This window comes from Tachysurus vachellii, chromosome 7, assembly GCF_030014155.1.
Source record: "Tachysurus vachellii isolate PV-2020 chromosome 7, HZAU_Pvac_v1, whole genome shotgun sequence".
In the NCBI taxonomy this organism is placed as follows: Eukaryota; Metazoa; Chordata; class Actinopteri; order Siluriformes; family Bagridae; genus Tachysurus; species Tachysurus vachellii.
In genome coordinates, this window is record NC_083466.1 from 20361309 (window position 1) to 20378377 (window position 17069).

General features: G+C 37.4%; 1 protein-coding gene across 1 annotated transcript; it reads left to right on the plus strand.

The window, feature by feature from the left end:
* Nucleotides 1-1266: 1266 nt before the first annotated feature.
* Nucleotides 1267-16641, plus strand: LOC132849229 (zinc-binding protein A33-like). Its single transcript, XM_060875488.1, has 3 exons — nt 1267-1474; nt 9374-9619; nt 15666-16641. Exons 1-3 carry the CDS (start codon nt 1267-1269, stop codon nt 16205-16207), a joined length of 996 nt encoding a protein of 331 aa, XP_060731471.1. The 3' UTR covers nt 16208-16641.
* The last annotated feature ends 428 nt before the right edge of the window (nt 16642-17069 follow it).

Sequence of the window (17069 nt, forward strand, 5' to 3'; positions counted from 1 at the left end):
TACAATGGTGATTGTTAACACCATATCAGCTGTTCATTGCAGAAACAGCCACGCGAAAGAAGCTATTTTTCATTACTGTATATCTGCATTTGGTGTCTTTGGATGATGACAATGTCTGTAGATTTAGATTCAAATATGTATTAATGTGAATTAATCTGTTCACTAGATTATAGATAGTTCAACACTATGTTCATCTGTAAAGATATTCTATCTGAGTCATTTATTTGTATTTACTTCTAACACACAAACGCGCACGCACACCAATATGGACAATTTCAGTAAACCTTTTTTCAGACACTTGGTTTAAAACCTACATCACTACAGCAGCCTAAACAACCTATCAAACCTCCAGATATTGTTGTGATTACATTTATTCAGGATGAACACATCACTGAACTCTCACTGTTTTAAAGATTTTAATTATCTGTCTGTAGGTTGGAGTTTGTTGTTTGTTTCATAAATGTCATAGATCAAGTACTCTAATCAAAGAAACTAAGTCAAAACAGTAAATGTAAGGTATCAACTAAAATAATGCTGTAGTCAGTTTACACTCAACAATATATTAGGTAAAAATATTGCTGAAGACCATTATGTACATGTAGCTCAGCAGTAAAGGTAAAGGTGTAGCTCATTCACGATAAGATTTCTTATAACCACAGCCACTCCTGGTGAAGTCTCTGCATTAAATGCAGCAGTATAAAATGCAGTGCTGATGACAGAAACTCATGATCTCAAAACAGTGCTTCAGAACCAACAGCCTCATCAAATTTTATTCAATTGTTTCATTAACACAAAGAACACAAGGAATCCACATCTACTTTAATTTCTACAATGACAGGTAAAGACATTTTTTGCTTTGAACCAAGCATTTGCATGCTTATGTATTTAACATACATTCCTTGATATTATACTGAATAAAGTGCACTAGTGGCAATCACTCACTGTGGATTTTTACATGGGTCAGTCCTCCAAATAGTCAACAGACAACCAACAGACAAGTGAAGTGTCATAAGACAAGTTTTTAAAACACAGACACATTACTAGCATCGCTGTTGTGTTTTAATTCTGAGCTACTTTCCAGGATTGTCAGTGAAATTTGTTTTTCCTGTATTCTTAAACATTAAGCATATGGATAAAAATGACCAAGGTTGTACTTCAAAGCCACATCAAGTGTAATATTCTGTAATATATAAAGAAAACTCAGAAAGAGTAGTGGAAGCTAGGCTAAGAGAGGAAGCGGATATTTGTGAGCAGCAGTATGCCTTCATGCCCAGAAAGCGCACTACTGATGCAAGTTTTGCTCTGAAAATGTTAATGGAGAAGCACAGACATAGTCAGAAGGAGCTGCACTGCGTCTTTGTGTATTTAGAGAAAGTGTATGACAAGGTGCTGAGAGAGGAGCTATGGTACTGTATCAGGATGTCAGGTCTGGCAGAGAAGTACATCAGAGTAGTTCAAGATATGTATGAGAGGAGTATGACAGCAGTGAGATGTGCTGTAGGTCAGACAGAGGAGTTTAAGGTGGAGGTGGGGCTACATCAAGGAGAGTAGGGAGCAGGTGAAGGAACACTTTGAAAGGTAGAGGTCTGCTTTGGAAAGAAGTGGATTGAAACTCATTCCTAGTAAGACAGAATACATGTGTATAAATGAGAGGGTAGAAAGTAGAACAGTGAGGTTACAGGGGGCTGAGGTCAAGAAGGTGTAGAAGTTTAGGTATCTGGCATCAACTGTCCAGTGTGACAGGGAGTGTGGAAAAGAGGTTAAGAGGCAAGTGCAGACGGGTTGGAGTGAGTGGAGAAAAGTGCCAGGAGTGTTTTGTGTGACAGAATGGTGTCAGCAAGAATCAAAGAAAAGGTGTACAAGAAAGTAGTGAGAGCAGCTATGCGGTAGGGCATAGGTCACTAACAGAAGCTGTCCAATCCGGACCCGGACCTACAGCCAAAACAAAAGGTTATGATTTAAAACTTGAGGAAGCGCTTCTGTTTTAATTGGCCCAGCTTTTGCAGTCTTTACGGTAAAGGTAATGGAAACGCACAGACCAATGAGAAAGGGAGAGAAACAGTCGAGTGAGACGGAGAAAGGGAGAGAAACAGACGAGTGAGACGGAGACTCATTTCTCTTCACACGTCACACTTCACACTTCAGCAGAGTGTCTCATATTATGAGGCAATGTGAAACGCCATTATGAGATGACAAAAAATGTTTTTTGAACAAACACATCCACTCAAATCTGAAGACAGCTTTCCCAGGTCTGAGGAAAGTAGCCCTATACATCCTGACCATGTTTGGCTCTACATACAACTGGGAGGCAGCTTTCTCTACAATGAATATAATCCAAACTAAATATCGTTCCAGGGTCACTAATGAGAACCTCCACATGTGTATGAGAACGGCCCTGACTCCATTCAAGCCCAGGTTTAACATCCTGGCAAGCCAAACTAGAGCTCAGTTCTCTCACTGAGATATAAAAGGGAAAGTTAAGCACTTTATTTACACATACACAATTTTCACATTTTATTTATTTTCTCTTAATTTGAAATGTAGCCCTACTTATATTTATTTAACGAGAGAACGTTATACATATCTACAGTCATACATATGTTCAGTTCTATGTTACGTAACAATAAATATTGTCAAAAAGTTTTTGAATTGTACTGAATTTATTTGATTTGACAGTCAGGTATTGATTGCTTGCAGATGTTGATACAACTACTAGGCTACATAAATATATATCACACTAACTAGTGAGACATTATGATCTAACGGACCTTTGCTTCAAGAAATTTTCTCTTACTGGACCTTTAAATTTTAGTTGAATACCTCTGCTGTAGGGGTTAGAGACTGTAGCAGTGAGGAAAAGACATGAGACAGAGATGGAGGTAGCAGGAATGGAGGTTCTCTTTAGGAGTGACGAGGATGGACAGGATCAGGAAGGAGCACATCAGAGGGACAGCTGTTTTGGGGACAAGGTCAGAGAGGCTAGATTGAGATGGCTTGGACATGTACAGAGGAGGGAAAGGGGTTATATTGGTAGAAGAATTTTGGAGATGGGACCGTTTGAGACTGCTAGGCATACTACAGTACTACTACAGTAAATGACCTGAGGTGGCTTTCAGCTCATCTGTACCACTAATACATTATTGACATTTCTAACCACAGTGTTTGCTCATGAAGGCAACCCTGAATACATTGCCACTGACAATAGCAGTCAGTATTGTTCATCAATGTTCCAGGATTTCTTGAAGGACAATGAGATGTCAAGCGTTTCAATAGAATCCTCAGGAACTTCATACTGTACATTTACATTTACATTTACAACATTTGGCAGATGCCCTTATCCAGAGCGACGTACATACAGTAAGTGCTTAAATCTCTAACATTGAATCATTAATGCTGGGTCACTAGGTTACATACTTACTGTAAGATACCATGAGTTTAAAACATTTGTTCAGAGTTACAATGAAAAAGTGTCAAAGGTTGTGTTTGTTTTTTTTTTTTGTTTTTTTATATGCAAAAGATAAAGAAAGAAGTGCTAGTTGAAGTGTTTCCTGAATAAGTAGGTCTTCAACCGCCGCTTGAAAATAGCCAGTGACTCAGCTGTCTGGACCTCTAGGGGAAGTTCGTTCCACCACCTTGGTGCCAGAACAGAAAAGAGTCTTGTAGTATACTTGCCTCTTACCCTGAGAGATGGTGGAACCAGTCGAGCAGTGCTGGTAGATCGGAGGGTGCAGGGCGCAATGCGAGGAGTGATGAGGGCTTTGAGGTAAGAGGGAGCTGGTCCATTTTTGGCTTTGTAGGCCAGCATTAGTGTTTTGAATCTGATGCGTGCAGCTACCGGAAGCCAGTGGAGGGATCGCAGCAGCGGGGTGGTATGCGAGAACTTTATTTAAACATAAACAATTTTCACCCAAACTGCTATGCAGCTGCACAAGCCATAGAAATAATAACAGCCTGCATTTCTACATGTCTAAAGATCAACACCACATGCAGCTACTAACAAAGCATTTTCCAAATGATAAGAGGGCAACAAATGCACACAAAACTGCACATCCTTCATGCACAGATCTCACAAGATTCTGCCATTAGGGAGTATGTTAAAGCCAAGCAAGAGGAAATTAAGGCTTACCAGGCTGCCCAATGAAGTGCAAGAATTCATTTTTTTGGACCAGGAGATGAAGTGTGGGTGAGAAAACCATTCCTTGACCAGAAAACAGACTCGAAATTCTCACAACCTCTCACAGTTCACAAACAAACAACCACGAGCAGGTACTTACCTTCTCAGTGATGGGAGACGATTGAATACAGTCCGTTTCTGCAAGTGTGCTGGGAAGACGAAGGGGATTCAAACAGATCTAAATGCATGCCAAAGGAGTGTTAGGATGAAGAAGAGTCCGATATGGATGAAGGACTATGTAGATAATGTAAAATGGAAAGTTGAAGTTTCTTACTTTTCTTTCATACAAAGAGGGGGAATATGTTTTGTCCACCAGATGGCATTGTAGGTTGTTCAGATGTTGTGTATAAGAAAAATGAAAAGAAGAGTGAAGGAGTGAGTTGAGATGAGACCAGTGTCCAAGTGCCTTTCTTCAGTTGATTGCTAAGTGTACACTAAAGCTGCATGGATCAGATCTCAATCCCATGTTACCTGATTTGAGCAACCTTCCATGTTGCTTCACAAACTTCAAGACTCCTTAGGGTTAATAAAAGAGTTTTGTGGTTGACTGTGTCAAATGCTGCTGAAAGGTCAAAGAGGATGAGGACAGATGACCGCTCGGCCGATATAGCAGCATGTAGTTTCTCAGTATAGAACAACCTTCTCTAGCTTTAAATTCACACATTTTACAGAGATTTGGTCACAGAGATTCCACAAAGATTGACATTTTTGCTTTTGTGAAATGAAACTGAGTGATAAGTTCTAGCTCGCTGGCTACCAATGTTGAGCCTGCCAAGTGAATAAGCCACATCATCATTGCCTGTGTTGAATTTAGGTGCATTTACATTTACAGCATTTAGCAGACACCCTTATCCAGAGCGACTTACATTTTATCTCATTTTTATACAACTGAGCAATTGAAGTTTAAGGGCCTTTTCATGGAAGTGAAAAGCAGTTAGCTCTCTAGTCAAGAAGAAATCTTGTAATCTTATTTTTCATGAATTTCTAGATTTATCTACAGGATATTCACTGAATCTGAAAGTATTATTATTGCAGTGAATTCTGACCTGAAAAGAGGCAAGTAAAATAAAGTTATGTACTTCAGTGAGTGTTATGTAGTTGAGGTTTTGTCTGTGTGTGATTTATCAGAATAAACTGCACACCTTAACAATGTCAGTCTCTAACACACTGTGACACTGAAATAGAAGTTGATTATTTAAAAAAAAAATAATTATAATAACAATAATCTTTGCCTTTAATTGATCAGTGACAAACTGAGACTGAAAAACAGGGCTAAAGGTTGCAGTATTTTATTAACTGTTCAGCATGAATAAGAGTTGTGTTATAATACACAATCATCTTAGAAAGACATTTATTTACACTGATTCTGTAACTATGGAGGATTTGTATTACTTTATTATATTGTAAATGTAAGAAATAAATAATATCTCATTAGAATTATATTATTTATTATTGTTTTATTTCTTTCTTTATATTTTGTATTTATTTGAATATATATATATAAAAGTCAAATGTTTTGTCTGCTATTTTAATATTTGTATATTAATTTATTTCACTGACACTGAATGGCAGAAAAACTAATCGGAATCAGAATCAGGTTTATTGGCCAAGTGTTTATTGGCCACACACAAGGAATTTGGTTCCAGCTGATTGTTACTCCCAAAAGTACAGACATAAATAACATTATACTATACAAGACAAGACAATACAGACTATACAAGAAAATGCAGACCATGTGATACAACATAGACAGTGTGAGTATTAAATATGAATACAGAATACAAAATCTTTAAAGAACAGTGATCAACTGAGACTGAAAAACAGGGCCAAAGGTTGCAGTATTTTAATAACTGTTCAAATATTTGAACTGATTACAGCATGAAAGTTTAAATAAAAGTTAAATTAAAATTATATCTTATGCTTACAGACTGAATTTGACAATGTGTAAGCTACTCTGAATTAACTGGAAAAAGTGTAAGAGAGAGAGAGAGAGAGAGAGAGAGAGAGAGAGAGAGAGAGAGAGAGAGAGTGTGTGTGTGTGGTAAGCTCTGGGTGAAACGTAAACTTACAAACTTATCTGGATGTGAGAAACTGTGAATGATACAGTTAATGAGCCGAAAGCTGAGAGAAAGTTCAGTGAAATTCTGTTTATTACAATCTCATGAAGATGAGAATGTTTACATGTGTTTTAAATCACAGACTAAATGCTTCTAGTGTCATTCATTAGGTTTAACACTGCAGACAGACATAACTGAGTTAAACAGACTAATCAGTAAAACCTCAAACTGTTACATGTGTGGACTGAATGATGTGATTTCTTACTGTAAAGGTTAAAAACACAGGAGGAAGTAAATGGCTGAATCTTTATCACAAACAAAAGGCAGAAAAACGAGGAGCATGGATGAACCAGAATCATGTAAGTTATACAGTTTATGCATGATTAGCTTTCTGTATGTTTAGTAATTATAGATATTCTACATGTTTTAATGAAGTACTCTCACTATTATAATCTAAATTGTTATAAAAATTATCTCAGTGAATGGCTTAATTGTCTTAACTGCCTTATGTAACAAGAATAAGAGTTGTGTAATAATACACAAACATCTTAGAAAGACATTTATTTACACTGATCCTGTAAGGATTTATATTACTTTATTAGTTATAAATTCAATATGTAATTCAATAATTAAATATGTAATGAAATGTAAGAAATAAATAATACCTCATTAGAATTATATTATTTATTATTGTATTAATTTGTATTTATTTGCATAGATATATAAAAGTCAATTGTTTTGTTTGCTATTTTAATATTTGTATATTAATTTATTTCACTGACACTGAATGGCAGAAAAATGAATCAGAATCAGAATCAGGTTTATTGGCCAAGTGTGTTGATGTTGACACAAACAAGAAATTTGGTTCCAGCTGTTTGTGACTCTCAAAAGTACAGACATAAATAACATTATACTATACAAGACAGGACAATACAGACTATACAAGAAAATGCAGACAATGTGAGACAATATAGACAGTATGAGTATTAAATATGAATACAGAATATCTGACTGGTCAGTTATGTACATAAAGTGTGAGAAGTGCATGGTAGTGCTAATAACAATATTGTGTAATATTTTGCTTTTGTGCAATATGCAGCAGCAGTAGTGTGTGTAACATACACGGATAATGTGATGACTGACAGTTCTGATAATGCAGTACTTATAGAATGGTTACTTCTAGTACTTATAGAATACTTATGAAGCTGGGAATATAAATATGGTGAGTTGTTAATCAGGGAGATTAATTAAAATTTAAATGATTAAAAAACTAAACCTTGAAAATAAGCATCATGAAAAACTCCCTGAAACTGTCTCTATGTAACTGAGCTAAATTTCTGTAGACAGTAAAATTAAAATATACAAATAATAACAAATACATAGAAACTGTTAAAGAAAGATGTAAAATAGTTACCAAATAATATATTTAGCAAAATCTGTGACTGATTATTGTTGTTGAAGTTTTTGAGAACATAAAAATAGCACACTGTTCAGCATGAGCAAGAGTAAAAAGGTTCACAATGTATTTGTGCTGCTGCACAGCAGGACTCCTTGTGTATAATGAGAGAGGAAGGGCCTAGAACATTCATTACACTGAGGTTATATAGGCATGATTTATAGGCAGAAAACAGAAGAAAGGAAAACATCACCAATCATTGGCTAGATTCACGACGCTTGATCAGGATTCAAATCAAGTCAAGTTTATTTGTATAGCGCACCTCATAGTCACCTCAGGCAGCAGTGGCAAGGAAAAACTCACTTAGATTGGTAAAGGAAGAAACCTTGAGAGGAACCAGACTCAAAGGGGAACCCATCCTCATATGGGTGACACTAGATGGTGTGATTACAAATATACAGTCAGACAAATGTTGTATTGGTGTAGGGATCACATGGAGTTCAGATCTCCTCTTAGTATCACAGGGATCTTACCAAGGTCTGCCTAATTTGTTTATTATCCTGAGTCTCACCATCTCGTCTCCAGCTCCTTTTGACCCTCTAATATTTTACATAAATTCTCTATGGAAATAACAATTTCTAGTCACAAATAACTTCTAGTCATGTGCACAGAAGGTCAGACAGCTTTCATAGTAAAATATTACATCACAATAATGTCTTATATGTAATATTCTTCTTGAATATTGATAAAGTCTAAGACTTATAAAAGATTAATAATCTAGGAATCTGTAAATGAACATTAACATGAAACTACAGGCTGAAAAATGTGTCACTTTGCTCAGCAGTGATACTTCATTACTTTCCCAGGGAACAAAAGGAGTCTGGGGATGGAGGGATGAGTTACAGAATAAAAGGTGGTGTGTGTCAACTGTGAGGATCAACAACTCAACCCCAATCCTGTCACAAAAAAGAATGTCACTATACAACCAAGTCAAAATGAACAAAGCTCATTTATTCACAAACATGAAGTGCAGGAGGTTTTGAAGACTTCAAGAGGGGGATCAGGACAAAACAATAAACAGAACCCATCTAACTAATTTAGGGAGAAACTAAATACACTACAAAAGAAAAACAACAAAGTTTACAACACAACACACAATACACTAACTCCATTACTAACATAAACAGGAGAAAACAAGATCAAAAAGAAATGGCACCCATTCCCTAGTAACCCCTTTCCAAATAAACAATAGAACTCAACAAATAAAGAATGAAAAAGTGTACCAAATATTAAATTACAATTAATAGAAAAACTTGATAAAATATCAAACAAAGCTCAATCAAAGTACAATCACTAAACAATAAATACAAACTTCTGGGCGAGATTTATAAAGCCTCCCATAAACAGATCACTCTCTTACACAACCACACCAGCACCCACCCAACCACACACACTTCTAGCAGGACAATGTTGTTTAAATACACCCTGCATCCTCTCATCATCCAAACAGAGCTGATGTTCAATCAGTGATGTCAGATGGCAACCATTTTTCACTGAAAAATTCATGAATCTATTCTACAAAAATAACATTTTTACACTAACAGTAACTGACACCCCAACAAGTGCCTTTACACAGTTTAGGAAAACTTGCAGACATTCTGGTCTGTGATTTTCACACCTAAACTACAGATGCAGTTTACTCCATTTACACCATTTATCAACAATGTGTAACATTTTCTTTTCTAGTTTCTCATGACTCCAGCAGTCTCTTGTCTGAAGATCTGCTGCTGTGTGCGGTCTGTATGTATGTGTTCACTGATCCAGTCACTACTCCATGTGGACACAACTTCTGTAAGAGCTGCCTTACACAGTGCTGGTACAAGAGTCAACACTGTCTCTGTCCATTATGCAATCAGAAATTCACCAAGAGACCTAAACTAAAGATTAATACAACACTGAGAGAGGTTGCAGATCACTTCAAGAAGAAAAGAGGTGAGAAATTACTTTGTATGTTAGATAAAAAAAAAGTCTCTAATAATAAACTAAAGTAAATGTTTTAGTTATGTGTTTTGCAAAACTTAAATGAAATCAACCAATAACTGATCTGAAATCTAATGACAGTGATGTTTTGTTGTAATTAGTTTCCACAGAACTGAAGAGGATTCAGCAGTATGCAGGTACAGTGAGCTTTCTGATTTCCTCTCATATTAAAATGTACATATCAGCATTACACCACTGCATCATCAGACTTATTTTCATCTGTAGATCTCTCCAGATAAAAGGAGTATTAAAGTGTCTCATTATCCTCCTCACTATAGCTCCTTATTACTGTCATGTACTAAAGCCCTTAAACCCTTTTCTACTTTAGAAACACTGATCATCTTCTTACATTAAACTAATAAAATAATGCAGGAAACATGGATGTTTGGTCAGAGATTAACTTTATACCATTTTTAACTGCATGATAAAAGATTGATTTCTTTGAATATCAGTGGTAAATGTAATCTTTATGCTGTCCAAAATGTGAGAGTTTTAAACTCCTACAGTTAGAAAAGAGTTTTTACACCATGCAGTGTGTCTATCATTTACAAATAAGCTTGAACATAAAAGTCATGAATGTATTCTATAATATAATATTATATTATATATTATTATATAATATAATAAAATATTTTTTGTATTAGTTAAATAAAACTTGTAGAAATTCAGGTCTGTGATTTTCAGCCCTAAACTACAGACACAGTTTATTATATAGAGACTATTACTGAACTATTTTGTCCATCAGGATCAAGATTTTCCTCAAATATTTTTATCTCATGTTCTGTGACTCTTTCTGTCTTTCCTGAGTGATAAAAATCACAAACACAAATATATCATTAAAGTAAAGTTGCAGAAGGAATAAAATTTATATTTCTCATCAGAATCAGGAAAACCTCCACATGTTCACATTAATGACAGAGAGAGCTTCATGTAGCACAGAGAGAGAGAGAGAGAGTCAGTGTTTGAGAATATGTGGTGTGTGTTTGAAATATGCCATGTGTGTGTGTGTGTGTGTGTGTGTGTGTGGGTGCAAATGAGTATATCTGCTTATGGTGGTGTGATTTATGATTTCTTCAATTTTCATCATTTACCCAAACGTCTACATTTTAGTGTAAAACTCTACAAAACAAACAAGTAAACAAACAAACTAAAAAAACTTGAGAGGAAACATTTACAATGTGATTATTCAGTATTCTATCAGGTAACACAATACATACCTGTCAAGCTCATCAACGTGAAATGGAGATACAGAATACATACAGTAAGTTCAGAAGTACAGACTCTAGGAAAATCCACTGGTGTCCCGGGGCAGAAACCAGGGGTGTAGATTCTCCTCTGTCTTAATCATATACTGTAGATACTAAAATGTTAAAATCTCACTATAAGAAGAAGCAGCACCTCTGGAGCAGAGGGCCTTTTGCTCAGGGGCCCAGCAGGGGCAACTTTAACCCCAATCAACACAGAGACTTAACCACTTTAACTACAGTACCACTGTCCCAAAGAAATAACACCAACTAACAAACAAACAAACAAATAAATAAATAAACAATGTTTATATATTTTAATCAGTTACAGACTGCCTTCATTTGGACTTATGCTCTGTGTAATATTTTTAATGAAACAATTAAACTTGTGGACAACAGATAAATTAGACATGAATGGATGGATGGAATCAGTAGATTGATTGAATGCTAGATAAGATAATGTAGAATTATGCCCCGCAGGTAGGTTGTGAGTTAGAGGAGAAAGAGAGATTCTGGAGTGAATTAGATGAGGTGATGGAGAGTATTCCCACGGGTGAGAGAGTGGTGATAGGAGCGGATTTTAATGGACATGTTGGTGAGGGGAACACAGGTGATGAGGAGGTGATGGGCAAGTTTGGAGTTAAGGAAAGGAACCTTGAAGGACAGATGGTAGTGGACTTTGCTAAGAGGATGGACATGGCTGTGGTTAACACTTATTTTCAGAAGAGGGAGGAACATAGAGTGACTTACAAGAGTGGAGGTAGGAGAACACAGGTAGACTACATCCTATGTAGAAGAGGCAATCTGAAAGAGATTAGTGACTGTAAAGTGGTAGTGGGAGAGAGTGTAGCCAGACAGCATAGGATGGTGGTGTGTAGGATGACTCTGATGGTCCGTAAGAGGAAGAGGTCAAAGATAGAGAAGAAAACTAAGTGGTGGAAGCTGAAAAAGGAGGAATGTTGTGAGGAATTTAGACAGAAGTTGAGGCAGGCTCTGGGTGGTCAGGTAGTGCTGCCAGATGACTGGGAAACTACAGCAGAAGTGATCAGGGAGACAGGGAGAAAGGTGCTGGGTGTGTCATCTGGAAGGAGGAAAGAAGATAAGGAGACTTGGTGGTGGAATGAGGAAGTTCAGGATAGTATCCAGAGGAAGAGATCAGCCAAGAAGAAGTGGGATATGGACAGGACTGAAGAGAATAGACAGGAATACAAGGAGTTACAGCGCAGAGTGAAGAGGGAGGTGTCTAAGGCCAAGCAGAAGGTATATGACGAGTTGTACACTAGGTTAGACACTAGAGAAGGAGAGAAGGACTTGTACAGGTTAGCTAGACAGAGGGATCGAAATGGGAAGGATGTGCAGCAAGTTAGAATTATTAAGGATAGAGATGGAAGGGTGCTCACAAGTGAGGAGAGTGTACAGAGGAGATGGAAGGAATACTTTGAGGAGCTGATGAATGAGGAAAATCAGAGGGAAAAAAGAGTAGAAGGGGTGAACTCTGTGGAACAGGAAGTAGATAAGATTAGAAAGTATAAAGTCAGGACAGCTTTGAAGAGGATGAAAAGTGGAAAGGCAGTTGGTCCTGACGACATCCCGGTAGAGGTCTGAAAGTGTCTAGGAGAGGCAGCAGTGGAATTTTTAACTAGTTCAACAGGGTTTTAGAACGTGAGAGGATGCCTGAGGAATGGAGAAGAAGTGTGTTAGTGCCGATCTTTGGGATGTGTTAGCTCATTGGTTAAGGTGTTTGACTACTGATCGGAAGGTCATTGGTTCGAATCCCAGGTTCACCAAGTTGCCACTGCAGGGCCCCTGAGCAAGGCCCTTCACCCTCAATTGCTCAGGTGTATAAAACTGGAATAAGAAAATGTAAGGCACTCTGGATAAAAGTGTCTGCTAAATTCTGTAAATGTCTGCTAAATTCTGTAGATGTAAATCTTTAAGAATAAGGGTGACGTGCAGAGCTGCAGCAACTATAGGGGGATAAAGTTGATGAGCCATACAATGAAGCTGTGGGAAAGAGTAGTGGAAGCTAGGTTAAGGAAGGTGGTAGAAATTTGTGAGCAGTAGTATGGCTTCATGCCCAGAAAGAGCACAACAGATGCAATTTTTGCTCTGAGAATGTTGATGGAGAAGTATAGGGATGGTCAGAGGGAGTTGCACTGTGTGTTTGTAGACTTAGAGAAACCGTAAGACAGGGTGCCAAGAGAAGAGCTGTGGTACTGTATGAGGAAGTCAGGTGTAGCAGAGAAGTATGTTAGAGCGGTGCAGCTCATGTATGAGAGGATCAGGACAGTGGTGAGGTGTGCTGTAGGTCAGACCGAGGAGTTCAAAGTGGAGGTGGGACTGCCTCAGGGAGCCCCTTCCTGTTTGCTATAGTGATGGACCAGTTGTCAGAGGAGGTCAGACAGGAGTCTCCTTGGATGATGATGTTTAAAGATGACATTGTGATCTGTAGTGAGAGCAGGGAGCAGGCGGAGGAAAACCTGGAGAGGTGGAGGTTTGCGCTGGAGAGAAGAGGAATGAAAGTCAGTCGTAGTAAGACTGAGTACATGTGTGTGAATGAAAGGGAGGGAAGTGGAACAGTAAGGCTACAGGTGGAGGTGAAGAAGGTACAGGAGTTTAAGTACTTGGGGTCAACAGTCCAGAGTAATGGAGAGAGTGGGAAAGAAGTAAAGAAGCGAGTGCAGGCAGGTTGGAGTGGGTGGAGAAAGGTGTCAGGAGTTCTGTGTGATAGGAAAATATCAGCAAGAATCAAGGGGAAGGTGTACAGGACAGTGGTGAGACCGGCCGTGCTGTATGGTTTAGAGACAGTGTCACTGAAGAAGAGACAGGAGTCAGAGCTAGAGGTAGCCGAGCTGAAGATGTTGAGGTTCTCTTTGGGAGGGACAAGATTGGACAGGATTAGGAACGAGTACATCAGAGGGACAGAGTTAGGGAGGCCAGATTAAGATGGTTTGGACATGTGCAGAGGAGGGAGAGTGAGTATATTGGTAGGAGAATGTTGGACATGGAGCTGCCAGGCAGGAGGCAAAGAGGAAGGCCAAAGAGGAGGTATATGGATGTAATTAAGGAGGATATGAAGCTAGTGGGTGCAAGTGTTGAGGATGCAGAAGATAGGGATAGGTGGAGAGAGATGATTCGCTGTGGCGACCCCTGAAGGGAAAAGCCGAAAGAAGAAGAAGAAGACATATATATATATATATATATATATATATATATATATATATATATATATATATATATATATATATAACATAATATAATATAAAATAAAAAACTTCAGAGTTGCAAGCAGAGCCATATTCTTGTCTCGCATGCACACGCACACACATTCAATTTAAAGGGATAGTTCACCCAAAAATAAAAAAAATTATTTTATAATTTTCTCACCCTCATGATGTTACAAACCTGTATAAATTTCTTTGTTTAGATGAACATGGAGGAAGATATTTTAAGGAATGTTTGTAACCAAACTATTCATGAGCCCCATTTGCTTCCATAGTATTCTTTTTTCCCACTATGGAAGTGAATGGGGCTCATGAATGGTTTGGTTACAAACATTCCTTAAAATATCTACGTGTGTTCATCAAAACAAAGAAATTTATACAGGTTTGTAACATCATGAGGGTGAATAATAGATAACAGAATTTTCATTTTTAAGTGAACTATCCCTTTAATTAATAAATTACACTCACTCCAATCATCTCTCTCTCTCTCTCTCTCTCTCTCTCTCTCTCTCTCTCTCTCTCCCCAATAGTTAATTCACTTCAAGGTTTGTGGGATTCAATAATTTATGTTTTTCTGGTTGACGTGATTGGTCGTTGTTGTTGTTGTTGTTCTGTTGTTAAAAAGGAAGGATCTAATTTAAGGATGTGTTCATGTCCCATTAAAAGGGAATGCCTGTTCAAAAAATGCCATTTGGTTGCAAAATGACCATTGTACTTTTTTATAGATATACTTTTCCATACGTCTGCCATGTTTGAGGCATATTGAAACTTTTCATGCTTTTATGTTGGCCTTATTTCAGTTACATTTACATCTTATTCTTTGTAGTTTTGATTTTTATTCAGTTGTAGATTTTTATTGTATTTACAACTCACCTGTATGTGGACACCTTTTAAAAATAAATGCATATAATAATTTTTGTTGCATATAAAACTCTCATAGTCCATAAATACTGTAGATTTATCTTTCTTTAATACATATATTTAGTCAAATCATCAAACATATCTATGACTTGCTTGACTCAAGCTACGACTTGACTTGAATTGCTTGACATAAAGCAGTGACTTGACTTGACTTGACTTGACTCTCACAAAAAATGACTCGGACTTGCTTGAGAATTGAAGGTTAAGACTTGAGACTTACTTGTGACTTGCACATGTGTGACTTACTCCCACTTCTGTGTAAAACGTACCAGATATTTATCACTAGAGACACTCAACGTTTTTACCTCAAATGTTTTTCTCTCATGTTCTGTGACTCTTTCTGTGTATTTCCTGAAAAACAAAAATTACTAGTACAAATAAAACACTGAAATTTCAGAAAGATTTATATTTCGTTTTATATTTCTTATCTGTGACAGACTCCTATTATAAACTGTATATAAAGTTTGTTTCCTTTTTTAAAGAAATCTTTTAAACAATATTCTACAAATCTTTTTATAAATCAATAATGAATCTGATCCACTGGATGATGATTTAATATTTTTTACCTGTTTACTCATATCACACACTGTGTGTTTCTCTCAGTGGATGTGACTCTGGATCCTGATACAGCAAATACAAATCTCATCCTGTCTGCTGATGGAAAACAAGTGACATGTGGAGACACACAACAGAATCTCCCTGATACCCCACAAAGGTTTGATCGGTGTGTCTGTGTGCTGGGAAAGCAGAGTTTCTCCTCAGGGAGATTTTATTATGAGGTGCAGGTCAGAGGGAAAACTGAATGGGATCTTGGAGTGGCCAAAGAGAACATTAACAGGAAGGGGAAGATTACACTGACTCCTCAGGATGGATTCTGGACTGTTTGGCTGAGGAATGAGAATCAGTATAAGGCTCTTTCTGGTCCCTCTGTTCCCCTCACACTGAGAGAGAAGGTGGAGGTTGTGGGGGTGTTTGTGGATTATGAGGAGGGTCTGGTCTCCTTTTATGATGTGAAGTCCAGATCTCATATCTACTCTTTCACTGGTCAGTCTTTCACTGAGAAACTCTATCCATACTTCTGTCCTTGTAATAATGATGAAGGTAAAAATTCAGCACCACTGATCATCTCTCCTGTATTTAAGACTGAATAAATTTAAACCTCTCAAATTTGATCATCAGATAGTAAGAGTAAAAAGAATTTGTTTACTTTTATAGTTAAATTTTAGAAATACATATTCTTTTAAAATGCTGTACATATTATTTTAATACCTGGTTTTAATTGTAATCCTACAGTCTGTTTTCTTATTATTATGTGACATTATGATTGTGGAACTTTGTCATTACAAATCACATATTAAGAACCTGATTATCCAGCAATCAGGATATTTTGTGTTTGTTTTTTGTTTATGGGAATCTATTTTTTTTCGCTGTATTGGTGCGTTTTTTGTTACATTATAAATAGTAGGAGTAATTCATAGTTCATTTATAAGATGAAAAAACCCAGGTGTAATTCATTTGTTGTTATCCCATGATGCTCCGAGTGTACTACATAAGTACTACATAAGACTGGAAGTGTAGAAGAGAGAGAGAGAGAGAGAAAGAGAGAGAGATAGAGAGAGATAGAGAGAAAGAGTGGGAGAGAGAGAGAGAGAGAGAGAGAGAGAGAACAATCGAAAAAGTGCAAAGGACTGAACATGTGATGCCGATGGCCACAGAAGCCGTGTGTCCCTGAAAATAGGTAAAACAAGTGATTAGAGACGCGTTTTAACAAGCTTTGAAAACTGTTCCTTGCTCCAGTGGACCGCAGAGGAGTTCGTGGACAACCCGCACTGCGAGAGAATGAGTTGAACTGTGTTTCCGTGGACAGAGCTGAGAGAGTTAAGCTAAGCTAAGCTAAAGTTAGCACTTGCAAGTCTTCCTGTTGCTGACGAAGATTCAGCACTCACCTGCGTTGAGGACAGCAGCCAGGGATGTGGGATTCTGTGTGCACATCTGCATTGCTCCTTAATCTGT

Bases quoted from the DNA above. Each gene is read 5' to 3' on its own strand.
- LOC132849229 (XM_060875488.1), top strand. From the start codon at position 1,267: ATGCCCAGAAAGCGCACTACTGATGCAAGTTTTGCTCTGAAAATGTTA. The intron at 1,475-9,373 runs GTATGACAGCAG...TTTCTTTTCTAG, and splicing joins TCAAGATATGTATGAGAGGA to TTTCTCATGACTCCAGCAGT. The intron at 9,620-15,665 runs GTGAGAAATTAC...TCTCAGTGGATG, and splicing joins TCACTTCAAGAAGAAAAGAG to TGACTCTGGATCCTGATACA.